Source organism: Gadus chalcogrammus, chromosome 12, assembly GCF_026213295.1.
Source record: "Gadus chalcogrammus isolate NIFS_2021 chromosome 12, NIFS_Gcha_1.0, whole genome shotgun sequence".
NCBI lineage: Eukaryota > Metazoa > Chordata > Actinopteri > Gadiformes > Gadidae > Gadus > Gadus chalcogrammus.
This window is the reverse complement of record NC_079423.1, coordinates 14,298,163-14,318,672: the sequence shown is the minus strand read 5'-3', so window position 1 is coordinate 14,318,672 and position 20,510 is coordinate 14,298,163. Positions and strand designations below refer to the sequence as shown.

Genomic DNA, 20,510 nt, shown 5'->3' with positions numbered 1-20,510 from the left:
ACAGATTTCTCTGGGTTTGAACATTGTTGGAAACAATTAGGATAATGTTAATGCACAACTCAACAAAGGTCTCGTCATTTTTTGATATTTTAATGCAGACATGTTACATATTGTCATCAATCCGTCTACACAGGCCTATTTATCTACCACGCGAAAAGTGAACGATTGTGGCAAATGGGATAATATTCTACACACCAAACCATTCATGAAACATCTAGCCAGATACTATACAGCAAATCCATGGCTTATAACAGACACACTTTACCAAGTTAGCTACCACCTTACAATCACACAGAATATAAACAGAAAACTCTGATAAACTACCAAAACTAAACTCCTACCGACTACTAGGACAAAATGTTTGTATTATTCTTAGTAGAGCCACAGAAAGGTGATACACAAGAAGCTGGAGAGTATGAAGATAAAATAGATTATGAACAGCAGCCGGTCAATCACCGACCCTATCATGGCCCATTCCTCTGAGGTCTGTGCTCCCTCGAGGTGGTTCGCCACCTGGAGACGGATGGAGCGCAGGTCCTGGCTCAGCCTCCGCAGTTCCTCCATCACCTCCGGATCACGGGCCGATGTCATTGGCTGGTGATCAGTGGGGTGGAGCCAAGACTGTATCGCTGGGTTGCTATTCGCCACACTAGTTCCTGCTTGTATATCTGGGAAAGAGCAGGGTGCGAAGAAAATACAAGCAACGTAGACCACAGACGGATGGCACTTATTATCATATCACTAATTGTTATTTGCCAAATTGTGAAATGTATTTTAGAGCAAAGAGACAGTGATGGTGTTGTAAGTCAGCACAAAGGATTGTGGAAATTGTGTTAAGTGTTCTAATTAGCATAAAGACAAAGTCTGTGCTCACGGTATGGGTTGAGGTGGACTGTGACCTTGTTGCTCTGTGGTTTAAGAGGTAGGCAGATGACGGGGGCTATGTACTTGGAGCACCAGGATGCTAACCCAGCGAGGTACTTGTTTTTTGTTGCTGGAGTTCTGGATATGGGGTGACAATTATGGTCTCCAAAAGGCTGGCCACCATCAGGGAAAGACTGAGGAGAGGAAACATCTGCAGAAAAAACAATGCACACTATTTCTCTGCAGCCAGGCGAAAGGTTTTCATGATGATTCAGGATTGTATGACATAGGGTGTTATTATATTATAGCATATTTATTATTAAGCATATAGCATAAAGCATACCTTTTTGGAAAGCTGCTTAAAATAGTAGGTTTCCAAAAGGCTATATCTGGATGGAGCATAATTCACCTTATGAAAATATGTCCTAGGCTTTGGAACAATGAGGGTAATTTGAACGTGAAAAAAATAAATAGAAAAGGTTGGCATGGTACAACACATGCAAGGAGAAACCCTTACTGATAATAGGTAGGGTGTTTGCCAGTGACCGGCAGAAAGGCTATGCATGCAGCAGAGGAAGACGGTGTAGCCTAAGATAGGGTCATCTTAAAGGCCGAGCGGTCCACACTCTGTGGGGGTAGCAGGAAGCTGAAGAGGTCCACTGTGACCAGGAAGCAGCTGGGGATGACCAGGTTGACCATGTAGATAAGGGGTCGACGCCTTATCACAATCTATTGTGAGGAAAATTAATAGTGCACAAGGATTCTACATCGTATCAAAGATTAACAGGATGAACTCGAAAAAGAGACTTTATGGGTTTAAAATACATTTTTGTGAAATAAAATGTTTTGCATTTGGGCAGTTTCTAAAAAATGTTAGCCACAAACACGAAGTTAGCGTCAGTTTTTTCTTACAAAGTTCCTTCAATTACCCAAATTGTGACTTAACCAGTTAAGCTATTATTAAGCTGTTATTTTTTAGGGTTCTGCTCGTACCCTAACATACCCAAAATGAAAAGAGAATATCTCTGCATCTACAAGGTCTATTTGAATAATTGTGGTTTCATTATAAAGGGAACACTTGTAATGTGTTCAGATTTGTAAGTATCTGTATTTATGTCACTGGCTCAGAGTAAATTAAGTTGGCACACAAGCATGAATGACAGATTTAATTTCCGTCCAACAAAAAATCACATTTATTCTATGAATATGTCTTTGAAATGATGCTGATGAGGCTAAAACTCGAAATCAAATCATAGCACAAGGTGTGAACATTATCTCTGCAAAGTTTGATCATCATAAAGTTAAGCAGAGCAAAATTACAGAGGTTTTAGGTAATGACTATTTAGGCGGACTCTCTAAATTGGTCATTTGGCACATTTTGGCACCATCTTTGCCATTTGAAGTATTTGATGTACTGAACTATATATTTCACTTTTATGTCATTATCTATGATCATCACATACATTTTACTGTTTTTGATTTTTCTTTTGATTTTTAATCTTTCTCAGTACTCGTCAGAATGCGTGCGTAAAGAGGCCACACAGGATGTAGCTCTCCTGAGCTACATCCTGTTACGCAGGCTAATAATTCGGCCGGGGATTGGTCAATTTAGATGATTGACACCTCGTTTTAACCGCAAGAGCCAATAGATTTTAGGGGCAGTACCGAAATGTGTGCCAGACACATGATTGGCTAACAGTAAGGAAGTGAATACAACTACCGCGAAACCAACTTCGATGCATGCGTCATGAAAGGAAGCCATCTTACACTAAAAATAAGTGAGGTTCACATTAAAGCTGGTTGTAAACAAATGCAGACATGTTGGACGTACTAAAACCGGAGTTTATTGCTCTCAAGTACAACTTTTCATCAAAAAATCGCAAAGGTAAGAATGAGTTTTTATCGTACGGCCTTGACAGTGGTACTGTTGAACTCGTCATGGTCTTAGCTTTAATTTGAGATGATACTTGTTTGTGTACAACAAAGTATCGGTGCGGTAGCAATGGAAATGTGGAGAGTGGGTTGACTTTCTTACGCTATTCAGATTTTGATATTTGATTTTAATATGCTTGGCTTGTGGCGTTGCACACAATAAGGGCAGTGTTGTATGCCTTTTGCTGCGAGAGTGATCGAGGGTCCCCAAATATGGGGACCCTCGAGCTTAAGAGGTTAATTGGTTCTCATAAAATGCAGATGCTATTATGATAGTTGGATAGGCACATCAAATCAACAAAACATGCTGCTGTGGGTTTCAGATATTTCGCTTCCTTCGAACACTCAAATAATTACAATGCCTAAAAATTGAATAAAATCGTACACGTGATTTCATGTGTTGTCAAGTTAATCACAGTGAACATGTATATAATGCAAGTATTTCAATTTAACACTTGAAATAAGCTTTACTCACGTTAAATTGTACCTCCTGGTATCTTCCGTCCTCTAAATTTAAAATAGACTGAGCAGCTTTAATATCTATGAGCTCCCATTCTCCATCAGACTCTAAGACGTCTTTGGACTCAATCAGAATGTCTTCTGCTGAGCTGCCCATAAGAACACGGATATCAGTATCTGAAAACGCATATGATCCAACAATAACAGTTCCAATGAGAGACCATATCCAAATCTGCCTATCGCACTTTTCATTTGCCTTATACCTCATTTGTTTTTCCATGTGTTCACATGTTGATTTGTTCATTCAACCAAAGGCTTACCAAAGTGTAAGTAGGAGCCAAAAGTCAGGGTGCAGTTTTGGACGTCAAAGGGGAAGTCTCGGAGTGTTAGCTGGCAGAAGCTCACCACTCTGAGTGGTTTATCATCGTATACGTGACCCCTGTCGTCTAGGTAGACGTAGGGAGTGAAGGGGGACTGGTCCTCATCCATACTGTAACAGAATTGAATTAAATTATATAATTTCAAATAAAATAAATAAATTGGAGAATAAAACGTATCAACGCGTTGATTACCACATCCATTTCATGCTTCAGAATCAAAGCATAAGTCATTAAGACTGACGTCATCTTAAATACGATGACGTCAGCATTCATATTTTTGTATGAAGTATGAGCAAAAAATAAAGGAGTTTCACCTAATAAATTGTTCGATGAAGCAAGTTAAGGGATACACACTATAGCACCAGGTGTGAGTTTGATTAGCCGTTACAAGCCGTTTTGAAAATCGGCATCTTCTGACATCACATGTGGTCACGTCCAGGTAGTGGTGGATTTAAAGATTTGTTTCCGTGACCCAGTTCGCGTGATTCAATTCGCCAAGAGGAGTAGTTTGCGAATCGTTCGTTCGTTCGTTCAGTCGAGTTTCCGGTAGCACTAACTCCACTGAGTCTGACTGACTCAACTGAGAACCGTGCAATGGCGTGCATTCCCCAATGTGATTTACCGCTACCGCAAACCAAGCTGAACGAATAAACGATTTGCGAACGACTCCTCTTGGCGACGTCGAGTTTCCGGTGAAACGATTCACCGTCCAGATGTATGACGGAGAGGTGAGCAGCGTTTGCTACAGTCCACTGGGTAGGCTGGTCGGCTGATCTATCTGGCACACGGATGTCAGAAAAGGCCTATTTTCAAAACGGCTTGTAACGGCTAATCACACTCACACCTGGTGGTGTAATGTGTCAGCTTTAAACTTCATTCCATTATTCCTTGAAATTGCTTTGATTAATCTTCCAAGCTACTGAAGTTCCCGTTTTGAGACTTACAACTCTGTTATGTGAATATCTGGTATCCACAGGTTTTTACGTAGAAGAGAAACTCGATCTGAACCACATTCCTTTGCATCCCAGCTCAGACCCTCAATGTCCCACTCCTACAGAAACAGTTTGAAAGCATTATTTTGCGTCATTATTGATAACCACTTTCATTTCATAGGTACAATAGGTGTCAAAGTGACACGCATCACTGACACAAATAGTGTTAACAATGCACGCGTTCAATGAAAACAATGTTTCGAACTGCACCGCTTTTGAAAATCAGTCAGTTGCAAAAAATGATCCATGTATGCCAATGGTTCTTCTCAAGACCAAGCACCTGCTAGTGTATACAATAACAAAAAAAGATATTGCTATACAAGCTCGCGAAGATGGACAAGGTCAGAGTGGTTTTACAGAAAAAGTTGTACAATGGGACCAATCTAATTCGAAAAATTGCACAACTATTCCTATAGTAAATTAATGAATTAAAGCATATTTACTCACTTGTACAAGCCATAGGAAAGTTGTAAGTAATTGTGTCTTTTCATTCTAGACAAGAGAGATTGATTTAGTTACACCATGATTTAACTTTAATATATATCTCAATTGTCAGTTAAAAATGCACTTCCACAAAATAATGCACTTACTATTCCCAAAATTCCAACCAACGTGATAGAGACGGAGACATTTGTTGGTGTTGCAAGGCTTTTCACTGGCCGTAGATGTTTCTTTGCAAATAACGTTTGCGCCAGTGCATCAAACAGGGATTCAGGACTTGGACTGGTACAATTCATCGCCTCTACCGTTGCTGTATAAATGGACAGCAAGCAGTACAAGGTTTGGTAGTTACGTATATTATATAGGCTACTGAATGATTGCGGTTGTTTTTCTATGTTTTATGCATTTAAACAAAAGAGTAATTGTTCCTGTGTTAATGTTTGTCTTTTTACCATTTAGAAAGACACAAACTTAAATATGTGCAACCTTACAATAAAAATAATTCACCTTACCATGAAGCAACATCAAGCTGAAGGAGATATAGTTAATGCCTTTTTTCATATCCATTATTAAATGAGTCCAGTGTATTAGATGATGGGTCCAACCAATTTGATTGGATGCACACAAGGTAATGCTTACAATGTGTCAATATGTGACTTCTATCAGGTATTATGTATTCTGCGTTGTATGTCTCCTGATTGGCTGTGTCAAATGTATTTGCGTTGAAGACATTTATTAATCCGGTTTGCTTAAGACAATAGACGCATCCTTCGATAAATATCACAAGCCATCTTTGACGCGTTAGCCTACTGCTGTAGAAATAGCTTTTCCAGTGTCTTTGATAGGGTTCCACGATTGTGACAAAATGGTTAACATAATTTAACAACAACAAAAATTAAGACATGAACAAAGTTACCGGCATTGCCGCCATAATGTTCAGCCTGGGCAAACACGACAGCGTTTGGGCATTGTATTTTCTTTCCTCACGGTCCATATAGGCCTATTCAAAGTCTGCTGCTCCTTCATAATAACTCTATACAAACCTGTGAATTTTTCTTAACTGGAAATAATCAACCCAGTGGTACCCTATATTCCCTTGCAACAAGGGGGTATTTTCTAAATTCAACACAAGCTCTATTACAAAGATGTTCTCAAGTTAATTTTCCCGGATGAGATAAATTGTTTGTTCCACCTTCAAGGTATGGAATATGAAAATATTCTTGGTAATGCTTTATGTTGAGGTCCTTATAATATAAGCCTTAGTTAATATCTAATAAGACCTCATTATATGCTTATTAACAACAATTTGTGTTAATAAGACCATCAATAAGTGTCAACAACATAATAAACATTGGGGCATCCGTGGCATACTGGTGAAGGAGTTGGACTGGTAACTGGAGGGTGGCCAGTTCGAATCCTGAAAAAAATCCACGGATGAGGTGCCCTTGAGCAAGGCATCTGAAACCCCCACCTGCTCCCCGGCAGCCCACTGCTCCGGTAGTGCCGGTGTGCCCACATGTGTTTGCCCCCATGTGTGTGGACCTCTGTGTGTGTATGTGTTCACCGGCTACCCGGATGGGTCAAAAGCAGAGAAAGAATTTCCCCCTAAAAAGGGATGAATAAAGGACTTAACTAACCAACTTAACTTAACATGTTTATTGTGAGATTATAAGACTTTTATGAACACTGAACATACACAATTATACTATTATAGTTAATAGACGCATTACAAACCAATTTATTGATTCTTACTAACTTACCTATTATGTCATTGTGAGACCTTTATTAAGCATTTTTTATGCTTATTAAGGTTAATAAGTCCTTTATTAAACTGCTAATTATGCATTTTGCAGGTAGGCCTACGAGATCTAAAGTGGGAACAATTTAGTAAGTCCTTTAATAAACACTAACAGTTAATGATTACTATATGTTATCAAGGTTGATAAAAGGTAAAATAAAAGACACTCTTAAACATCTCTTTTGATCTATATATTATTTTAATTTTAAAAACTTCAGAACATATTCTTGAACATAATCTTTTAAAGGTCCCATGACATGCTACATTATGGACGCTTTAATATAGATATTGGTGGGCCCTTAACACATTATTTGAAGACGTTCCCGAAATTCTGCTGTGGTGCAGAATTACACCAACTACGAGCCAGTCGCACATTGAGCTTCTCGAACACTCCGGGTACTCCGGTGGGAGTCCTGGAGCTCTATATCTAAGTAATATCAAATTATACATAGATATCCATAATACCATATAATATATATTATCACGGCCAAAAGCTGTGTGCGCCTCCGGACGATATTATGTATATCAAACGACTGTGTCGGGTTCTCCGACGTCTCTGGTTCTTCCCCGTCCACATCAATCTGAAGTAGACTGAACCACGAGATGGAGGAGAAAGGGATTGCTGCCCACGATTGGTGACCGTGCTTGTCTCCCGCCGGGGCCTCGCTGCCGAGGCACCACTGCCTCCTGCAGCGGGCAGCGCCGAGGCGGTGGTCCCTCGGCAGCGGGCAGCGGCGCTCAATCGGGAGACAATCGCTGGCAACAATCCCCTTCCCCCCATGTAGTGGTTCATGTACTTCAGGGAGTCGGAGCCAAAGTGCATCAAACAGGGATTCAGGACTTGGACTGGTACAATTCATCGCCTCTACCGTTGCTGTATAAATGGACAGCAAGCAGTACAAGGTTTGGTAGTTACGTATATTATATAGGCTACTGAATGATTGCGGTTGTTTTTCTATGTTTTATGCATTTAAACAAAAGAGTAATTGTTCCTGTGTTAATGTTTGTCTTTTTACCATTTAGAAAGACACAAACTTAAATATGTGCAACCATTACAATAAAAATAATTCACCTTACCATGAAGCAACATCAAGCTGAAGGAGATATAGTTAATGCCTTTTTTCATATCCATTATTAAATGAGTCCAGTGTATTAGATGATGGGTCCAACCAATTTGATTGGATGCACACAAGGCCAAATGTTTTCAGCAAAATGTAGTCTTCTGTAGTACCTTGGAATTATGATAGCTTTTTGGAATGCTTTCTTTGTGTCAATATTTGACTACTATCAGGTATTATGTATTCTGCGTTGTATGTCTTCTGATTGGCTGTGTAAAATGAATTTCCGTTTAAGACATTTGTTAATCCGGTTTGCATAAGACAATAGACACATCCTTCGATAAATATCACAAGCCATCTTTAACGCGTTAGCCTACTGCTGTAGAAATAGCTTTTCCAGTGTCTTTGATAGGGTTCCACGATTGTGACAAAATGGTTAACATCATTTAAAGGACAATTCCGGTATTTTGAACATTGAGCCCCCTTTCTGGTTTGTTTAGGATGAAATAGAGTGGGTGACACCGAAATTTGAACTATTAGTCCTTTCTCGGGTATTTGGCTCATTTTGAATCGCTCCTGCCTGCTTCACAATGGTTGTCTGTGTGCATTAGGGCTGTCACTTTTTATTCGAAGTTCGAATATTCGTTCGAAGGTGGGGTGAAAAGTTCGAATTCGAAGTGTAATTCTCCATTCGAACTGTAAAAATGCGCTATAAAGAAGAGTGCGGCGAGTGGCTTTTCCTCAATAAAGCGGCCCTCCTGGATCCCCGCTTCTCCCGGTTAGTCCACCTTTCCCTTGCACAGAAACATCTCGTGACTGAAAGCCTCTCACGAGCTCATTGAAACGGAGACCGACACTGATCGCACACGACAGGGAGAAAAGTCCGCTGGCGCGATGGGCAGCCTGTTTGGGGACTTATACAGCACGGCTGACAGAAGCAGCTGCAGCGGTAACGGAGAGCTGCGAGACTACTTGTAATTTTCTTTCCGTAAGGAATAAAAAGAGCAGCATGCCGTGTTGGAGGTCGGCCTCACAGATTGTTCGTTTATATAGGCTGTGTGTGCCATGGACGACATGCGCTCCGCATATCGCGCTCCGAGCAGTTATTGTTAATGCGTAAAAGACAGCCGCACTTGTGTGTCGGAGCTTCCTCTTGTTGTGTTTACAAATGTGTTATCAAAGATGTGTTTTTATCCTGTGCTGTTATGAATTCAGTAGGTATACGTGATTTCCACAAGAAATAAAAAGAAACACGACAACAGTCGTTGTCGTGTTTCTTTTTTCTTTTTTTTTAATAGTTCTATGGGGGGGGCGGGGGTCGAATGTATTCGAATGTATTCGAATTAATTATGGACATTCGAAATTCGTTCGAATTTCATTTTTGGAAAAGGTGACAGCCCTAGTGTGCATACACAAACCTGTCAACCCAGCAACCCTAAACGTTCGTTTTCAAAAATGTGCAAGTAACCGAGTGGTTAGTGGCATTCGTGAAGTTTAAAAAAAAAATATCGGCGCAATATATGCTTTCCATCCGTGTTAGTTGCTAAATTGAACTATTTTTTCAGATACCTCACAACCGCATATAAACTTCCGCACAAGGTCCCACTCCGTGCAGCACCTACTTTCGACTTCCGTCGGCATCTGCCTGCACTTCCCACAGGCACACCACCCGCCCGTTATCCTGGAGACCGCTTCAGCCGGAGCTTCAGGCGCCTCCGTAGGCCTAGCCTCCATCTCACGTAGCTCCTCTTGGGTGAATTCTGGTTCAAACGATATCCTCTGCCGTCAAACTCAAATCGAGTGCGTCCTCCAGAAGCCACCTTTCATAATCCATTTTCAGTGATTTTCTATGTGATTTTCCCTAATCCGAAGTGCTCACGGTACAAGACTTCAAACCAACGTAAACAGCCCACCCCGGTTCGGCGGAGTAATATCAACGTGCAGTAATGAGTCTTCCAACTGAAATCAACTGGAGATAAATGTGCAATAAAACACGACAGAAACCATATATTGCGCCGATATTTTTTTTTTACTTCACGAATGCCACTAACCACTCGGTTACTTGCACATTTTTGAAAACGAACGTTTAGGGTTGCTGGGTTGACAGGTTTGTGTATGCACACAGACAACCATTGTGAAGCAGGCAGGAGCGATTCAAAATGAGCCAAATACCCGAGAAAGGACTACCGTATTTTCCGGACTATAAGTCGCGGTTTTTTTGTAGTTTGGCTTGCCCTGCGACTTATATTTCGAAGCGACTTATATGCCAAAATTGTGTGTACATAATCTTCGGCCGCAAGATGGCACCGTCATTCATTAGGCCTACAACTGAACGCTGCAAGCCTACTGCACCACCGAATAAATTATATTCTCGCCGTCATCGTCCTCAATGTCCTCCGGTTCAACCAAAGCTACCCCAGCCTTAGCTGCAATGTTGTGCAACATAGCTGTCACACATATCACAGCGCATGACTTGGCCAGCGAAAACTGGAGCCCTCCGCTGGACTTGGTCTCAGGTTTAGGACCGCCCCGCATACGCGTCCGGGGGAATCCCGGTGTCACTGAATTCGGTATACTCTCAGAACTACGAGTGGGACCGACACACCTATATTGCTATTGCAATTTTATTCAGTCTCTCCAGACTAAACGTTCTTGTTTAAATGTTTAAAAATAAATGCGACTTATACACCGATGCGACGTATATATGTTTTTTTTCCTCGTCATGGAGCATTTTTTGACTGATGCGACTAATACTCGGGAGCGACGTATAGTCCGGAAAATACGGTAATATAAATTTCGGTGTCACCCACTCTATTTCATCCTAAACAAACCAGAAAGGGGGCTCAATGTTCAAAATACCGGAATTGTCCTTTAACTACAACAAAAAATAAGACATGAACAAAGTTACCGGCATTGCCGCCATAATGTTCAGCATGGGCAAACACGACAGCTTTTGGGCATTGTATTTTCTTTCCTCACGGTCCATATAGGCCTATTCAAAGTCTGCTGCTCCTTCATAATAACTCTATACAAACCTGTGAATTTTTCTTAACTGAAAATAAACAACCCAGTGGTACCCTATATTCCCTTGCAACAAGGGGGTATTTTCTAAATTCAACACAAGCTCTATTACAAAGACGTTCTCAAGTTAATTTTAATTAATAATGTAATAATATGCTTGAGTGACTACTGCATTGTGACTCTACATTGTTAAAAAATCGATTGCTCTTTTTAAATTAAAATGAAGAGAAAGTATATCTGAACTTAATCAATATTATCTAGTAAATTCCCGTCTTCTGTTTTAATTAGAGAATTTCTCTCTTGTTAGTCTCGGTATACAGCCATTTAATGACCGGATCTGAAAGAAGAGAAACTGATCATGCATTTATGGACAGAGGGTTCAGGAGAGACATGGGGCTGCTGATCTGGTTATGGTTCAAACGAGGCAACCCTTCGCCTTGACCCAATTTGCAATGGGAGGAACGGTAGCATGTAGCAAGTGTAACTAATATGAATAAACTAAAGTCATAGATGGATGCATAGATGAAGGGCTTAAGATCTGGAACTTGCAAATTAATCAAAGTTGATTGACGGACCTTATTGACAGATGTCACAGCCCTGGTCATCGTCAGACCTTGAATCCTCCTGTTCGTGTTGACCTGGTAAAAGCCATCTAGATGTCAGTGAGCCATGCCTCAGCCATGTTGTTTGGGAGTGTTGTTTGCTTTGTGAACTGACGTTTCATGACTACTTACCCTACCCTATTGTTTCCAACTACTGTTGGAAACAATTAGGATAATGTTAATTAGGGCTGAACGATTTTAAGAAAAAATTGAAATTGCGATTTTTCTGGTAGAGATTGCGGTTTCGATTTCAACCACGATTTATTTTCTTTAAATCAAGTTTCAGTATAAATTAATACAACCAATGAATTCCATTAAGGTAATGCAATAATGAAAACTGCTGGCAACAGATTTCAAATGCAAGACTGTTTATTCAAGTACCTAAGAAACAACAACCAAAAAAGTCAAATAAAAAGGGAGCCCTCTTTCTTAAGTAAACTTGCTTCAATGGCTCATTAGCATCAAAATAATTGCACTTTTGTAAAAAAAAAAAAAAAAAAAAAAAAAAAAATTATATAAAAAAAAAAATTAAAAAAACCGCAGCTTTGACGATCCCAAAATCGTAATGCTTGAGATCGCGATTTTCGGTCGAAAACGATAGATCGTTCAGCCCTAATGTTAATGCACAACTCAACAAAGGTCTCGTCATTTTTTGATATTTTAATGCAGACATGTTACATATTGTCATCAATCCGTCTACACAGGCCTATATATCTACCACGCGAAAAGTGAACGATTGTGGCAAATGGGATAATATTCTACACACCAAACCATTCATGAAACATCTAGCCAGATACTATACAGCAAATCCATGGCTTATAACAGACACACTTTACCAAGTTAGCTACCACCTTACAATCACACAGAATATAAACAGAAAACTCTGATAAACTACCAAAACTAAACTCCTACCGACTACTAGGACAAAATGTTTGTATTATTCTTTGTAGAGCCACAGAAAGGTGACACACAAGAAGCTGGAGAGGATGAAGATAAAATAGATGATGAACAGCAGCCGGTCAATCACCGACCCTATCATGGCCCATTCCTCTGAGGTCTGTGCTCCCTCGAGGTGGTTCGCCACCTGGAGACGGATGGAGCGCAGGTCCTGGCTCAGCCTCCGCAGTTCCTCCATCACCTCCGGATCACGGGCCGATGTCATTGGCTGGTGATCAGTGGGGTGGAGCCAAGACTGTATCGCTGGGTTGCTATTCGCCACACCAGTTCCTGCTTGTATATCTGGGAAAGAAGATTGGGTGCGAAGAAAATACAAGCAACATAGACCACAGACAGATGGCACTTATTATCGTATCACTAATTGTTATTTGCCAAGTTGTGAAATGTATTTTAGAGCAAAGAGACAGTGATGGTGTTGTAAGTCAGCACAAAGGATTGTGGAAATTGTGTTAAAAAGTGTTCTAATTAGCATAAAGACAAAGTCTGTGCTCACGGTATGGGTTGAGGTGGACTGTGACCTTGTTGCTCTGTGGTTTAAGAGGTAGGCAGATGACGGGGGCTATGTACTGGAGCACCAGGATGCTAACCCAGCGAGGTACTTGTTTTTTGTTGCTGGAGTTCTGGATATGGGTGACAATTATGGTCTCCAAAAGGCTGGCCACCATCAGGGAAAGACTGAGGGAGAGGAAAACATCTGCAGAAAAACAATGCACAACTTATTTCTCTGCAGCCAGGCGAAAGGTTTTCATGATGATTCAGGATGTATGACATAGGGTGTTATTATATTATAGCATATTTATTATTAAAGCATATAGCATAAAGCATACCTTTTTGGAAAGCTGCTTAAAATAGTAGGTTTCCAAAAGGCTATATCTGGATGGAGCATAATTCACCTTATGAAATATGTCCTAGGCTTTGGAACAATGAGGGTAATTTGAACGTGAAAAAAATAAATAGAAAAGGTTGGCATGGTACAACCACATGCAAGGAGAAACCCTTACTGATAATAGGTATGGTGTTGCCAGTGACCGGCAGCAAGTCATTCATCAGCAAGAGGAAGACGGTGTAGCCTAAGATGAGGGTCATCTTAAAGGCCGAGCGGTCCACACTCTGTGGGGGTAACAGGAAGCTGAAGAGGTCCACTGTGACCAGGAAGCAGCTGGGGATGATCAGGTTGACCATGTATACAAGATATCGACGCCTTATCACAATCTATTGTGGGGAAAATAAATAGTGCACAAGGATTCTACATCGTATCAAAAATTAACAGGATGAACTCGAAAAAGAGACTTTATAGGTTTAAAATACATTTTTGTGAAATAAAATGTTTTGCATTTGGGCAGATTCAAAAAAATGTTAGCCACAAACACGAAGTTAGCGTCAGTTTTTTCTTACAAAGTTCCTTCAATGACCCAAATTGTGACTAAACCTGTTAAGCTCCAGCCTATTTTTTTTAGGTTTCTGCTCAAAAATGACATACCCAAAATGAAAAGAGAATATATCTGCATCTACAATGTCTATTTGAATAATTGTGGTTTCATCATAAAGGGAACACTTGTGAAATGTGTTCAGATTTGTAAGTATCTGTATTTATGTCACTGGCTCAGAGTAAATTAAGTTGGCACACAAGCATGAATGACAGATTTCATTTCCGCCCAACAAAAAAATCACATTTCTTCTATGAATATGTCTTTGAAATGATGCTGATGAAGCTAAAACTCGAAATTGAATCATAGCACAAGGTGTGAACATTATCTCTGCAAAGTTTGATCATCATAAAGTTAAGCAGAGCAAAATTACAGAGGTTTTAGTAATGACTATTTAGGCGGACTCTCTAAATTTGTCATTTTGGCACATTTTGGCACCATCTTCGCCATTTGAAGTTTTTGATGTACTGAACTATATATTTCACTTTTATGTCATTATCTATGATCATCACATACATTTAACTGTTTTTGATTTTTCTTTTGATTTTTAATCTTTCTCAGTACTCGTCAGAATACGTGCGTAAAGAGGCCACACAGGATGTAGCTCTCCTGAGCTAGCTCTCCTGAGCTACATCCTGTTACGCAGGCTAATAATTCGGCCGGGGATTGGTCGATTTAGATGATTGACACCTCGTTTTAACCGCAAGAGCCAATAGATTTTAGGGGCAGTATCGAAATGTGTGCCAGACACATGATTGGCTAACAGTAAGGAAGCGAATACAACTAGCGCGAAACAAACTTCGATGCATGCGTCATGAAAGGAAGCCATCTTACACTAAAAATATGTGAGGTTCACATTAAAACTGGTTGTAAACAAATGCAGACATGTTGGACGTACTAAAACCGGAGTTTATTGCTCTCAAGTACAACCTTTCATCAAAAAATCGCAAAGGTAAGACAGAATTTATGTTAGTCGCTGTAAATAAGTGGTTGTATACCTTTGTATTCGTAAGTATCGGTGCGGTAGCAATGGAAATGTGGAGAGTGGGTTGACTTTGTGACGTTATTCAGATTTTGATATTTGATTTTAATATGCTTGGCGTTTGAGTTGTGTTTGGTGTGCATACAAATGACTTATATGTTCTTGTAGCGGAGTTTCTCATGTTTAATTTGCTGTGCTGTGCACACAATAAGGGCAGTGTTGTATGCCTTTTGCTGCGAGTGATCCCCTCGAGCTTAAAGGTTGGGTATGGGATTTGCGAAAAGCCAGCAGATTTTGAAAATACACAACTCAAATGGTCCTACCCCCTCTCCTTCAACGCTGACTCCACCCATTCCAAGTACCTGGACGCGCAATCATGCACGAGCGCGAACAGAGATGCGCGAGAGCGAGCCAGGCTAGCGTAGGTTTTCATTTAACAACATGGCACTACATTCAGCTGTAAGTTGCACCCAGTACCGCGGGAAGTATGGGGTGCTGGGGGTGCTGCAACACCCCCTGTCCGAGGCCCTGTCTTATCACAGAAAACGATCATTTCTAAAAACTCCGGCCAAAGTGGAGATTTCTGAAAACGCCGGTTATGTGTTGTCGTGTCAACGGGGAGCAACGGGATTTTAGGTTCTGAAGCGTCACATTATGCACCAGGAAATGCTTAACGTCATGTGAGCGCCCGCTGTACCGTATTGGTCCGAATATAAACACAAACCCCATTGTAAGACCTATATTTGGAAAAAAAGATTTGAAGACCCGATCTTGTTTTTATGAATAAATAAATTATATTCATTGAAATAATATACGAAAATAAAGGCATAGAATAAACACTGCATTGCCACTAAACAGTAGTGCAAATAGGCCGTACTGATGTGTACACCAAAGACTATTCCTGACACTCCTCTGCCCCCTGTGTTCGCTCTGGCTGTGGTCGCTCCGAACTGTTTCGGCCCGTGGCAAAGCGAGTCATCCTCGCTGCTGTCCAAGGCATTTTGAGACGCAGCATTTATTTAATGCTCATATGACCTAGTGCTGAAAAAAGGTTATATGAAAAAGTGTGAGGGTAGAGGTGGTGCGCTATCGATTTTCAACTGTGCGCGCATGCACTGGTGTAATTGAGCTGCGCTGCTATATATCTTTTTTATCAATGTAACGAGTTGCGAGTCTAGTGCAGGCTGATTTATTTTTTTTTCAGCACCCCCTGCGTTCCCGCGGATACGTTCCCGCGGCTATGGTTGCACCAGATGTTATAAACATTAAACGGTCACATAAATCATTACTATTTTTAGAAAATGTATGTTTGTTTCATATAATTGTATTGGAAGTCCTGGTTTTCACTAGGGTTGCCGCGGTGTGGACATTTTCACACCGAGTAATACAATCGTCTCAACACCGGCATTACCGAGTATAAACGGTATAAACTTTGAAACTAGGTCAACCGCCACACAAGCATCGGTTTTTAGACCCTTCTCGTCCTTCAGTTGCCGACAACGTTCGAAAGCAGCGCCTAGGATTATTCTTGATTTCAGTTTTTCTCTTTCAGCGTTTTTATTATCAATTACTCTCTGAAAAAGAGTTTTCCTTCTCTTTGCTGGTGGTGGTGGTGGTGGTGGTGGTGGGATGGTGGAGTCTTGTCTGCCATGGAAATTGTCTTCTACTGCTAGGTCCAAATGTGGATTAACTAGTTCCAGTAGCTACCGCAGGATAACAACAAACAGGAGCTTGCTCTGGGTCACGAGTACTGCACGAAGGGGTCGCGCGTGGGGGAGGGCAATACGACCGTTTGATTGACGTACTTACTGTCCAATGCAACTCGGTGGCGCTGGAAATGATTGGCTGGAGTTTTTCGAGCCTTGCCCGTTCCACAGATGATTGACTTGTTTAATTTTCATGTCAGTACTTCTAACTCAGTGGCTGTAAGCGGGTTATGATAAGGATTTCAAGTATTTTTGCAAAAATGCCCAAAAAAGCGAATTCCATACCCAACCTTTAAGAGGTTAATTGGTTCTCATAAAATGCAGATGCTATTATAATAGTTGGATAGGTACATCAAATCAACAAAACATGCTGCTGTGGGTTTCAGATATTTCGCTTCCTTCGAACACTCAAATAATTACAATGCCTAAGAATTGAATAAAATGTTACATATGAATTCATGTGTTGTCAAGTTAATCACAGTAAACATGTATATAATGCAAGTATTTCAATTTAACACTTGAAATAAGCTTTACTCACGTTAAATCGTACCTGCTGGTATCTTCCGTCCTCTAAATTTAAAATAGACTGAGCAGCTTTAATATCTATGAGCTCCCATTCTCCTTCAGTCGCTAAGACTTTTTTGGACTCAATCAGAATGTCTTCTGCTGAGCTCATAAGAACACGGATATCAGTATCTGAAAAAGCATATGATCCAACAATAACAGTTCCAATGAGAGACCATATCCAAATCTGCCTATCGCACTTTGTCCATTTGCCTTATACCTCATTTGTTTTACCATGTGTTCACATGTTGATTTGTTCATTCAACCAAAGGCTTACCAAAGTGTAAGTAGGAGCCAAAAGTCAGGTTGCAGTTTTGGACGTCAAAGGGGAAGTTCCGGAGTCTTAGATGGCAGGTGCTCACCACTCTGAGTGGTTTATCATCGTATACGTGACCCCTGTTGTCTAGGTAGACGTAGGGAGTGATGGGGGACTGGTCCTGATCCATACTGTAACAGAATTGAATTAAATTATATAATTTCTAATAAAAATAAATAAATTGGAGAATAAAACGTATCAACGCGTTGATGATTACCACATCCATTTCATGCTTCAGAATCAAAGCATAAGTCATTAAGACTGACGTCATCTTAAATACGATGACGTCAGCATTCATATTTTTGTATAAAGTATGAGCAATAAATAAAGGAGTTTCACCTAATAAATTGTTCGATGAAGCAAGTTAAGGGATACACACTATAGCACCAGGTGAGTTTGATTAGCCGTTACAAGCCGTTTTGAAAATCGGCATCTTCTGACATCACATGTGGTCACGTCCAGGTAGTGGTGGATTTAAAGATTTGTTTCCGTGACCCAGTTCGCGTGATTCAATTTGCCAAGAGGAGTCGTTCGCGAATCGTTCGTTTGTTCGTTCGTTCGAGTCTCCGGTAGCACTAACTCCACTGAGTCTGACTGACTCAACTGAGAACCGTGCAATGGCGTGCATTCCATGATTTACCGCTACCGCAAACCGTGCTGAACGAATAAACGATTCGCGAACGACTCCTCTTGGCGACGTCGAGTTTCCGGTGAATCGATTCACCGTCCAGATGTATGACGGAGAGGTGAGCAGCGTTTGCTACAGTCCACTGGGTAGGCTGGTCGGCTGATCTATCTGGCACACGGATGTCAGAAAAGGCCTATTTTCAAAACGGCTTGTAACGGCTAATCACACTCACACCTGGTGGTGTAATGTGTCAGCTTTAAACTTCATTCCATTATTCCTTGAAATTGCTTTGATTAATCTGTCAAGCTACTGAAGTTCCCGTTTTGAGACTTACAACTCTTCTATGTGGATATCTGGTATCCACAGGTTTTTGCGTAGAAGAGAAACTCGATCTGAACCACATTCCTTTGCATCCCAGCTCAGACCCTCAATGTCCCACTCCTACAGAAACAGTTTGAAAGCATTATTTTGCGTCATTATTGATAACCACTTTCATTTCATAGGTACAATAGGTGTCAAAGTGACACGCATCAATGATACAAAAAGTGTTAACAATGCCCACGTTCAATGAAAACAATGTTTCGAACTGCACCGCTTTTGAAAATCAGTCGGTTGCAAAAATTTATCCATGTATGTATTTACTCACTTGTACAAGCCATAGGAAAGTTGTAAGTAATTGTGCCTTTTCATTCTAGATAAGAGAGATTGATTTAGTTACACCATGATTTAACTTTAATATATATCTCAATTGTCAGTTAAAAATGCACTTACTATTCCCAAAATTCCAACCAGCTTGATAGAGACGGAGACATTTGTTGGTGTTGCAAGGCTTTTCACTGGCCGTAGATGTTTCTTTGCAAATAACGTTTGCGCCAGTGCATCAAACAGGGATTCAGGACTTGGACTGGTACAATTCATCGCCTCTACCGTTGCTGTATAAATGGACAGCAAGCAGTACAAGGTTTGGTAGTTACGTATATGATATAGGCTACTGAATGATTGCGGTTGTTTTTCTATGTTTTATGCATTTAAACAAAAGAGTAATTGTTCCTGTGTTAATGTTTGTCTTTTTACCATTTAGAAAGACACAAACTTAAATAGTGCAACCTTACAATAAAAATAATTCACCTTACCATGAACAACATCAAGCTGAAGGAGATATAGTTAATGCCTTTTTTCATATCCATTATTAAATGAGTCCAGTGTATTAGATGATGGGTCCAACCAATTTGATTGGATGCACACAAGGCCAAATGTTTTCAGCAAAATGTAGTCTTTTGTAGTACCTTGGAATTATGATAGCTTTTTGTAATGCTTTCATTGTGTCAATATGTGACTACTATCAGGTATTATGTATTCTGCGTTGTATGTCTCCTGATTGGCTGTGTCAAATGTATTTGCGTTGAAGACATTTATCAATCCGGTTTGCTTAAGACAATCCTTCGATAAATATCATCTTTTTAAGCCATCTTTAACGCGTTAGCCTACTGCTGTAGAAATAGCTTTTCCAGTGTCTTTGATAGTGCTCCACGATTGTGACAAAATGGTTAACATCATTTAACAACAACAAAAATTAAGACATGAACAAAGTTACCGGCATTGCCGACATAATGTTCAGCATGGGCAAACACGACAGCTTTTGGGCATTGTATTTTCTTTCCTCACGGTCCATATAGGCCTATTCAAAGTCTGCTGCTCCTTCATAATAACTCTATACAAACCTGTGAATTTTTCTTAACTGGAAATGAACAACCCAGTGGTACCCTATATTCCCTTGCAACAAGGGGGTATGTTCTAAATTCAACACAAGCTCTATTGCAGGAGATAAATTGTTTGTTCCACCTTCAAGGTATGGAATATGAAAATATTCTTGGTAACGCTTTATGTTGAGGTCCTTATAATAAGCCTTAGTTAATATCTAATAAGACCTTATTATATGCTTATTAACAATCATTTGTGTTAATAAGACCATCAATAAGTGTCAACAACATAATAAACATTTTTATTGTGAGATTATAAGACTTTTATGAACACTGAACATACACAATTATACTATTATAGTTGTTAATAGACGCATTACAAACCAATTGATTGATTCTTACTAACTCACCTATTATGTCATTGTGAGACCTTTACCAAGCATTTTTTATTTTTATTAAGGTTAATAAGTCCTTTATTAAACTGCTAATTATGCATTTTGCAGGTAGGCCTACGAGATCTAAAGTGGGAACAATTTAGTAAGTCCTTTAATAAACACTATTAACAGTTAATGATTACTATATGTTATCAAGGTTGATAAAAGGTAAAATAAAAGACACTCTTAAACATCTCTTTTGATATATATATTTTTTTAATTAAAAAAAATTCAGAACGTATTCTTGAA

General features: G+C 40.0%; 1 protein-coding gene and 1 pseudogene across 1 annotated transcript; both read right to left on the bottom strand.

Annotated features, from left to right (window-relative positions):
* Nucleotides 1–10: 10 nt before the first annotated feature.
* LOC130392900 (5-hydroxytryptamine receptor 3C-like) lies at nt 11–5,678 on the bottom strand (annotated as a pseudogene).
* A 6,488-nt stretch (nt 5,679–12,166) lies between these two features.
* Nucleotides 12,167–17,629, bottom strand: LOC130393501 (5-hydroxytryptamine receptor 3A-like). The gene is made up of 5 exons (XM_056604175.1): nt 17,461–17,629; nt 17,170–17,315; nt 13,506–13,716; nt 12,998–13,198; nt 12,167–12,786 (listed from the first exon to the last, which is right to left on the bottom strand). Exons 1-5 carry the CDS (start codon nt 17,627–17,629, stop codon nt 12,485–12,487), a joined length of 1,029 nt encoding a protein of 342 aa, XP_056460150.1. The 3' UTR covers nt 12,167–12,484.
* Between the last annotated feature and the right edge of the window lie 2,881 nt (nt 17,630–20,510).

Coding starts and splice junctions, on each gene's coding strand:
- LOC130393501 (XM_056604175.1), bottom strand. CDS start 17,629: ATGGATCAGGACCAGTCCCCCATCACTCCCTACGTCTACCTAGACAAC. Junction 17,316..17,460: donor TGGCTCCTACTTACACTTTG/GTAAGCCTTTGG, acceptor ATGCTTTTTCAG/ATACTGATATCCGTGTTCTT. Junction 12,787..12,997: donor AGTCCACCTCAACCCATACC/GTGAGCACAGAC, acceptor CTTCTTTCCCAG/ATATACAAGCAGGAACTGGT.